General features: G+C 35.1%; 1 protein-coding gene across 1 annotated transcript; it reads right to left on the reverse strand.

Moving 5' to 3' along the window:
- Nucleotides 1–5407: 5407 nt before the first annotated feature.
- On the reverse strand, nucleotides 5408–7117 carry LOC126801637 (bidirectional sugar transporter SWEET17-like). Its single transcript, XM_050529059.1, has 6 exons — nucleotides 6953–7117; nucleotides 6799–6835; nucleotides 6465–6675; nucleotides 6182–6343; nucleotides 5849–5968; nucleotides 5408–5720 (listed from the first exon to the last, which is right to left on the reverse strand). The coding sequence occupies exons 1-6, from the start codon at nucleotides 6987–6989 to the stop codon at nucleotides 5580–5582; spliced, it is 708 nt and encodes a 235-aa protein (XP_050385016.1). The 5' UTR covers nucleotides 6990–7117; the 3' UTR covers nucleotides 5408–5579.
- Nucleotides 7118–10284: the final 3167 nt, after the last annotated feature.

Raw genomic sequence — 10284 nt, forward strand, 5'->3', positions numbered from 1 at the left:
TTGACTTAGCTACCCTTATGTAGGAAGAATGACACATAAGGTTAAGCGAGTGGATCAAGACCTAAACTTTGATAAAAACTGCTGAATTTTCTACAGTAGCCATATTTCACATTAGTGGTGACATCCTACGGTCAGTTTTATAAAAATTAATTTATTCAGTATAGTTGGTTTAGAAACATACACACTTGCATGAAACTTAAGAAACAAGTTATGCAACTATAGGCCATGTTATGGTTCATGTGACTAAGTTAAAAAAAATAAAAACATGACCGTCAGATGTCATCTCGACGGCGAATTGTGTCTACGACTCAAAAAATTTATAATTTTTGTTAATATTTAGATCTCGATCAAGAGGTATGCCTTATTTATCATCCTTCCGTCATAAAAGTAGCCATATCGCCCGACAATTAATTTCTCAAAATTTTTATATGGGCAAATATATTGCATTTTTCTGAGAGCGTGGTCATTTTTAGAGAATTTAGTGAACAACCGAGCTATTTTTAAGGATTTTAGAATGTTTTAGAAACATGACAACTCACTTAAAGCCATAAAACTGACACATGGCACATTTCTGGCCTCATAAAGCATTTTCATATAATTGTAGATATTCTCAAACTTCAAAAATTTCTCATATATAGATACGGTGTCTGAAAAAATCCCCAAAAATTACAACTCTCTCACGTGGATGTGATATTTTCACACGTGAATGAGAATTTAAATTTTCACCCCCAAGTGACATAGCTACCCTTATGTAGGAAGAATGACGCATAAGGTTGGGCATTGGATTGAGATCTAAACGTTAATGAAAACTGCTAAATTTTCTACAATAGCTATATTTCAGATTAGTGTTGACATCCTACGGTCGGTTTTATAAAACCTTATTTCCTCAGTATAGTTGGTTTAGAAACACACATACTTTCATGAAATTTAAGAAACAAGTCATGGAACTATAGTAGCGATGTCATAATTCATGTGACTATATTTATCAAAATATATACCTTTGGATGTCATCTTGACAATGAAATGTGTTTACAGCTCAAAAATCTTTAATTTTAGTTAATATTTGGGTGTCAATCAAGAGGTATGCATTATCTATCATCCTTTCATCATAAAAGTAGCTATATCACCCGATGATGAATTTCTTGAATTTTTTATATGGGTGAATATATCACATTTTACTAAGAGTGGTAATTTTTGTAGAATTTTTAGAACACTCCAGCTATTTTCTAACACTTTTATAAAGTTTAGAAGTTAAAAACCCACTTAAAATTAAAAATCTACCATGTGACGTTGTCATAACCTCATAGAATAATTTTTAAATGACTTTAATTATTTTTAGCTTTGAAAATTCCTTTTATATAACTGTTTAGCCTGAAAAATCACTGAAGATCACTATGTTCTCACAATGTTGTTAATTCAAAAAAAAAAAGAATGAGTTACTTTATGTACTTGTAGCATTTATTAACAAATTTAACAGGAAAAAATAACAATTTATTAAACAAAATTATAATTATAAATTGAATTAAATCCTAACTTTAAACCCATTCATATGACCAGAGACTCAAACCCGAATGCCCGAAACCTTAAAACCAAAACTCAACTCTCAATCCTTGCTCTGCCGTCCCTCGCCGCCAAGATCCTCTTCGACATTGGTCCAGATCCCGACTTTCGCTGCCCTTGATTACTTCATCTCTTCCTGCATCACATCCGCCACCAGAGTACACCACCTTTCGCCGCCACCAATTGAATATCTATTATGAAGTTCCCTCCACCGATCTCTTCCTCAGCTTCTCCCTCACCACCAAGAGGCGTAGCTCTTCCGACTACGAACTCGTCGTCCTTGACAGGGAGCACAACATCCAAAGTCATATCCTTGCTCCACGCCGCTGCCACTCTCCTACTCCAGGGCATCAACTCCTTTTTCTCCTTTGATTTCGTCGACAATCGACATCGAGCACAACCTTGGTTTTATTCTGCATCAAATATCAGAGATGCTGAAGGGAGCAACCTGATGCATGATCTCCCTTTTCTTAGCCTTGCACCCAATGATATCTGATAAAACCACAAACTCAGTTTACTCCATGTCTCCATTAGTTTTTGCAGGAAATGCAAGTTTTTTTTTGAGATGATCGATCTCAGCTTGAATTGATGAGAATTTGCTGTGGCCCAGAGATGATTTGTTTAATTTGTCAAACTTATTCATCCTCACTCGCCACCATTCTGCTCAAATAGAGGTTGATCTCAAATGATCAAAAGTTTGGTCCACGTGTTTAAATGAATGGCTAAGATGACCCATGTAGATACACGGCCCGTGTATTGAATAAGTTTCGGTAAGCTAATTATACATAAAGTAAAGCTCTTAAATTTTTTAACATTCTATGACAGTTTACTTAAACAAATAGAGAAATGTACTCGATCAGTACGAACTTCAATTCAAATGGGAGCTTCGAAAGTATCACATCATGCGGAAAAGCCTTGAACTAAGCAAAATAACCATAATTTTAGTTAGATCTGAGCTGAAGAATATCAAACTATAGTAGATTCACTAACATATACTTGACTATTGCTTTCATTGAATCACCGTACCGAAAGATCTCTCACATTTCTTGAAGTTTATTGAAACACCAATTTGATGTACGTACTTTATTGCTCACAGCTGGAGTCATAGTTAACAGCTTCAAAATGAAGCCCTCCCACATATTTGAGCTACCCAAAGCAATCGAAGTTGTAAATTAAAAGTTCTTAAGGTACGCTCATATTCCTATGTAATAACAAATTTTGTTATACAAATTAAGGAAGGTCTAAGCAGAGATTCTAGAGCTGAGTTAGCAAGGATGCATGATTCACCGAATCTCGGGATCGTACGTACTAGGAAAATATATTCATGGGACAACATATCTCTTATTACTTGGACACAAAATCTGTTTGAAACTCCGATGTTCAATTAGAGGTGATGGACAAAAACTGAATATTCGGAGAGGGTTGCGCAAGTAAATTCAACGAGATGGTTCCTTCTCTATCCAAACCTGATCAAGAAATAAAAGCTCATATTCAACTTATACACGCATGCATTGAAATTGTCCATTGCTAGCTACTTCTTCTGCACGCGTACGCATCCATTTTAAATATAACCCTTCGCAGTTAGCACTTAGCATAACGAAAAGTCGATCGAAAACCAGTCTGATTGAGAATACGCAATAACTAAATAATATCAGGGCTGATATATACATATATTGTTAGTACGGAAAAATTCATTGATATATTTCATCACCAACCTCTATTATTGGAACAAGAATGAAAAAATATAGGTCGAAGATCGAACTTTAGTTCTTAGACCCAACTGAGTGCTTAGAGATGTGAAACTTTTGGAAGTGGTACTTGAGAATGTAAATTTTTAAGTTTGTGGTGAGAAATTATTATATATATCCGCCAAATATTTCATGTGGCGTATTCCTTAATGTTATTGGTCCATTTTTTATTTAATAATTCTTTATGATTGGTTCTTATATATAAATAATTTTTTGTCATTTTCACATGTGCATGTTAATTATACCATGACGTAATATCATTAATTATGTATACCACATGACAGTAATGTAACGGGTACACAGAATAATTATTCGGTCTGTCTTCTAATTTCTCATTGTCCTTGTACATTCAACTTCGTCACAAGCGCCACATTTACTGCGCATCGTGGTTTGGTTTAACCATAAGTCGTGCATGAGTGGATCCTCAACGCCTCACGTTTATTATCGTGGGTGACCGCCTCTGGCCATACTTTGCTTGTTGACCCCTTCTTTCTCATCTCGACTATCTAATTCAATCGCAATATTACTTGACCACTACATGGACAGTCCATTCAAAGCTCAATTCCTCCATGGCATAATTTAACCGTAAACCAAATTCACCATCACTAGATTTGCTCAATTTCGCCATGCATAGATTTTCTGTTTTAGCTAGACCACGTACGTACGAGGTGATTCATTGTGACCCATTGCGTCATGGGTCAAGTCATCTGCTGCCTAATTTGTTATCGGATTAGAGCATATGGTGCACCGCGAGGCAATTTTATTTTGGTATGGCGCTTGCCAAATTATCTTATCCTCGAGGTGATACGTACCCTTTAATTTGTTTTAAAAAAAAACTTCTTTTATTCCTATCTGAAAATTATTCCCCTCACATATATGCCCCTCCATATATATATATATAGTCCCTATCCAGAGTGAAGCTTCACTCTGAAATTTCAGAGTGAAGTTCCAATTTTAGCACACTTTTCGGTCAAATTTTTTTTAGCATAAGCGATTCAATATTTAGGTATACTATTCAAGATCATCTCTACAAAATTTCATCCAATTTGACAATGATTTGAGCTTTCAAAATTGAGATTTATATGAACGGTTCACGTTGAACAATTTTAATTCATTTATTGATTTAATCTAATTTCAATACCTTAACGATGTCCGAATTAGATGAAATTTTGCATAGATGATCTTGAATAGCATACCTAAATATTGAATCGTTTATGGTGAAAAAATTTGACCGAAAAGTGTGTCAAATTGAAACTTCACTCTGGATAGGGACTGTACATATATATATATATATACAGTCCCTATCCAGAGTGAAGCTTCACTCTGAAATTTTAGAGTGAAGTTCCAATTTTGGCACACTTTTCAGTCAATTTTTTTCAGCATAAGCGATTCAATATTTAGGTATGTTATTCAATATCATCTCTATAAAGTTTCATCCAATTTGATAATGATTTGAGCTTTTAAAATTGAGATTTACACGAACGGTTCACGTTGAACAGTTTTAATTCATTCATTGATTTAATCTAATTTCAATACCTTAACGATGTCCGAATTAGATGAAATTTTGTAGAGATGATCTTGAATAGCATACCTAAATATTGAATCGCTTATGCTGAAAAAATTGGACCAAAAAGTGTGCCAAAATTGGAACTTTACTCTGAAATTTCAGAGTGAAGCTTCACTCTGGATATGGACTATATATATATATATATATAGACACACACTTTCAAAACTGCCAACAACAGTACCCCATTCCCCTTACGGAATAGCACATCAACATTAGCTTACTGAATGTAAACGAAGCTTTTATCTATCGATGATGGTTGTATTTTGCGACAAGCTTGAGTGTTCTAGGGAGCTAGCTATATATACAAAAATTCCTTCATTTGGTTTCTGTACGGTAAGCGTGATTGCGTGAATGGAAATGACAGAGGGGTAAGTAGCGATTAGCGAATGCGGCAACCACGCATGTTATTGTCCGATCCAATATATTCAGGTCCATGTTATATCTAAACTTCAATGATGCATTCATGGAGCTACTGACTACGTACCCTACCTCGATCATAAGGATACAATGCATGGAGGGACGACCACCACGATGATAAACACGTAGAATTACAACAACTTTATATTTTCGATCTGAGATCCACTCGTCTCAAACTCAATCAGTAATGTGTAAAGAAGGGCAAAAAATTATAGATTATATCAGAAAAACTGCCAACAAATCATATGCGCGCGGGCGCAGGATCAAGTTCTCTTCATATCCAATCTTTAAACCGGTGAAGGATTAGATACGAGTGATTCAGTTATCTGTTGATCCTCAGATTCTTGCTTTGATGACTTCGGTTTCCAGTATATGAAATAGAGAATCAGCTGAGCAGTTCCGAGTAAAAATCCACTTCCATTTGGAATCTGCAGATAAATAATTCACCAGTCGCATATATATAAGTACGTAAAAGCATGCATATAGTACGTGAGCGATTAATTGTTTTCACCATGCAGGTTGTTATTTGATCGATGTTGGGTACTTAAGAACTTACTCCAACAAACAAGTCCTTTGCAAGAATGGCATACAGTGTCCAGACTCCTCCATTAAGGAAAAGGATGAAAGATAAAAGGAAGGGCATGTACTCCACACTCTTTAACGCCACAACAGTTTTCTGCACATTAGCACATACATTAATCAAAGGGAGAAGGGCTTAATTAGACAATAACTTTACTGTACTACTTAGAAGTAAAAGTATACCGAACATTAAAAATAGCTAGACTTTGCATAACTCTGAACCACGGATTTACCCAATTGAATGTCAACAAGTACTGAGATTTTGTACAGGCATATGTTGTCTTGATATATATCGTATTGTAAGTCTTACCATAGCTGAAAGAGGGGAAGCATATGCAATCATGCTGAAAATTACACACCAGATTCCAGCAACATCGATCCTTGTATCCCCGTCTAGCAGAAAGTGAGTAAGCAAAATCGTCACTCCTGGAAACGCCACATCGAGAACTACAACTAGTATGGCAGTCCTGATCTAAAATAGATCATATAACAATTTAAGAGGAGTAACTAGCTTGTACAATCTCAGATACTTCCACATTTATGAAAGCTGAACAGAATTGAAGGAAACCTTGTGACTTAGTACACGAACATACCTTCATCCTCGGAGGTGCAAAAAGTAGAAATATGGTGAGAAAAACAATCTCGACGGCAGCACCAAAAACATTGACAGTTGCTACGAGCACGCTGTTAGGCTTAATAAATCCATAGTAAACCCAGAAGTAGGCATTCAACAGTTTGCTAACATAAGGAATGCTCTCAAATTCCTCAGTCGACCTACGCTTGGCGATTCTCACAAATACATTTCTAAGGCAATAATTCAAAAAATAAATCTTAATTAGATGTTTAGATATGCATGCCACAAGTACACACCATGAAATCAACAACAACAAATCAAGCTAGACAAGACAGGTAGGCTAACTAACTTACGCAGGAGAAAGGTAGACTAATCCTGACATAATGTTGCCTGAAACATATATTCAGATGAAATATCAAGGAATATTCACTTTAATTACATCAATTAGTTTCAAGAAGATACTGAACACCACTACAACAGAAACTTAATTGGATTATTAAAGTTTACCTAGGACCCCAAAAATGGTGATCGAACTTATTGCCATGCTGAGGAACAATATGATCGAGATAGTTAACACCTTATTAGTCAATCCCCGCCAAGGAAAGTAAGACTTGAAGCAATGAAACTACACTAGCATATGGTAGGAGTATGAAAGTGTTTGAGCTAGCTAGCAGTTTCTAAATCATCGGGATTCTCTCTGCTTGATTATTGATTAGATGTACTTATATTACTCTGTGTGATACTTTTCTGCTTCGGATTTTTGTGGATTCTTTTTCTCTGGACTGGATACCTTACTCAACTTAGGGTGGACATACACCTAACGGTCTTCTTCAGCTGTTGACCTTGTTGACTTTATTAAAAAGAATTCCACAAAGAAAAATATGAACACTAAATTAATTAGCTTCAAGAAAATTGCTGTAGAGTGTAGGCATTCAAAAGATGATTGCCAAACGAAACTGAGAATAAATTCCTTAATTCTACATGTGCGATGAGTCTAAAAACATTCATGAAGCAATCTGTTCATTTAACTTAAAGAAAAGATATTAAGATTTTGATGTAAAGCCTTGATTATACCCTTTGACATTGAGAAGAATTATATTAGTCATTGTAGGACGACTCTCCACAAACATGCCTTCTTAATAATAACCTTGATCAGATTTGACTCATTCAACAGGAAAGTATCCCAAAATCTTCTAAAATTCAAACAATATAGATATATATATATGTACGGATGTACGTAAGTATCACGTACATGTGCGATTTAGATGTTAGTGTGTGTGTGTGAAGTTTAGCATCATGTTTGGATTGTGGTTCATCATTTGCTGGATACTTTTTTTTTGGGAAGTGAATTACTTCATAGGGGCAAGACCCAAAAGTAAACACAGAAATAGACTTACTACAACAGTTAGCTAATAAAAAAGGGGGAAAATGAAGGATCCTCCCAGCTAAACCCAGAGGAATAGACACAGAAGAATCCAACAAAGCTAAAAACAAATAAACTACTCAGCCAATGCCCTTTTACTGCTCCACTGGAGCCACAGGAGAAGACTCACGAGCCATAACCGAAACAAGAGAAGGATGAGATAAATTGGTCCAATAAAGAGGACCCTCACTCCTATAGGTGAGCTTGGCCGCAAAATGAGCTGCCATATTAGCTCTTCTTGGAACCCAGTTCCATAAACAAGAATTAAAATGAGCCATGATGCTTCTGATTTGATTAGGATGTGAAAGGCTCTCCAATTCCTACATCTCTTCTCAGTAATATCCTCAATAGAACCCTTTGAGTCAGATTCAATGATGATATTACTAAGGCCATTGTCTCTATCCACAATCAAACCCTTCAAAATAGTTAATGTTTCAGCTTCATCCACGTCCACAGCTTGACACGGAACAGAAGCACCAGCTATGCACCCCCAGTAGAGTCTCTAATTATCACACCAATACCAGCTCGATTCGGGGCTAGCCAAGCCGCATCACAGTTAACCTTGAGAACATTATCAGGAGGAGGGGTCCACAATTGATTATCAGTACTTCTGGCAGTTGATGTGGCCCGAGGGATCAATCTCATCGCCGTAGTTGGTTTAAGAAAGATAAGTTGGTCTGGCCTTACAATAAGCGGGGGGGAGTACACTGTCAAGGGTGGTTATCATCATCTCCACCAAAAAAGTGTTAAATCGGTGACATCGGGGCAAATGGAAATAATGATCTTCACTCTAGCTCCATCTCAATGTGAATATGACTTTCTCTCTTTCAAAATTCTCAAACTTGATAGCAAAATGTCTTCACTCATAAATGCTTTCATACTTCACTCATCTCTTCATCATATTCCATTTGCCTTCTCTCTCATTTTCCATGTGGAAAAGATGAATGCCAAGAACACAATCTTTGAAAAAGTGAAAAGTTAGTTTCTTCTTTCAAGCAAGCTTGCTTCTAGCCACCTCATTTCATGAGAGATAGTCTCATGCATCCTTCATGCTCTAGCTAGCTTCCATTTTTATGTACGTATCTATAAATTAAACAAGCAAAAGTAATTCAACAATGATGGCTAAGGTAATATTTTCAATACAATATACTTAATGCAATGAGAATGCATTTCATCAATTGTAGGTTACACATGTTATGAGAACAATAAGAATGTGGTGAACTTATTTGCTTTAAAAGGGAAAAACACTCATATTAAATCAATGACTCAATTTACCATATGAAAATAGATAAATTACTTCAATATCTTTAACATTTATTAATGTAAGACAAATACTTATAAGGACACAATATCAAACTAAATGACTCAAACTAATAAAAATAAGTCACTAACAAATATAAATATGAGAGAATAATATGATATATAATGTGCTAATCAGTGGCCAGCCCTAAGGCCACTTCCTGTAGTTTCTTGTTATGAGACCCAACAATACTACTTCACCAAAGTAGTTTTATTATTTATTTATATTCATGTGAACAGTAGTTTGTCATTATATTTCCTCTTGCTTTGTTACTGATGTTTTCTTTTCTATCTTTTTATTTATTTTTAATAAATTAACAAGTCTAAATAAGCATAAGCTATATTGCAATGTATATTAATTTAATTCTTGAGGAAGTTTAGTATGACCAATATCATCGTATCAACTCACTTGCAATGTCCAAGCTTGTGCTTTCTAGGAAGTAAGTTTTTCTTACTAAACTTCTAATTTCATTCATAAATGTGTATATGATGGCTTTAAAAAAAATTATAAACGTTATGAGCTTTAATAATCGGCTTTTCAAGCAAAGAGAAATCATATTGTTCTCATAAACACTTGTGGACAAGATGTAATAAAAGGCAGGATACCACACTCTCACCCTTGACAATATTAAGGTTTAAAATGACAATGCAAGGTGATTTTCCCTCAACTTGGATATAATTTGGAGAGCATCACAACCATCACATTTCATAAGTTACTCTTTGGAATAAGAGAATTTGAAAAACGCGATGTAAGAATGCATAAAGAGCGTGATAACTTTTATGTCAAACTCTCAAACCCAAATTTAAGCTAAAGACAGTTTCTTATTTGCTTCAACACTTGTAAGTTGTATAAAAAGTAGGAAACAAAGGAAGACGCTTGATAACTACGGTTAATAGCAACTATTAGATGAGACAACTTGAAGGGTTTAAGAAGTACATAGATGTCACAGTTGAAAAACTTAACCATGTAAGAAATATCATCCACCATGTGAATGAGAAAATGATGAAATGTAAAAAGAGAGTAAGCCAAAAGAATGAAAGGTGCAAATTTTTTATTTTTATTTTTTTACTTTTGAATATCATCACAATATTCCACTGGTTTAAAACAATAAAACAA

This window comes from Argentina anserina, chromosome 7, assembly GCF_933775445.1.
Source record: "Argentina anserina chromosome 7, drPotAnse1.1, whole genome shotgun sequence".
Lineage (NCBI taxonomy): Eukaryota > Viridiplantae > Streptophyta > Magnoliopsida > Rosales > Rosaceae > Argentina > Argentina anserina.

Coding starts and splice junctions, on each gene's coding strand:
- LOC126801637 (XM_050529059.1), bottom strand. CDS start 6,989: ATGGCAATAAGTTCGATCACCATTTTTGGGGTCCTAG. Junction 6,676..6,798: donor TTAGTCTACCTTTCTCCTGC/GTAAGTTAGTTA, acceptor TTATTGCCTTAG/AAATGTATTTGTGAGAATCG. Junction 5,721..5,848: donor CAAAGGACTTGTTTGTTGGA/GTAAGTTCTTAA, acceptor ATTTATCTGCAG/ATTCCAAATGGAAGTGGATT.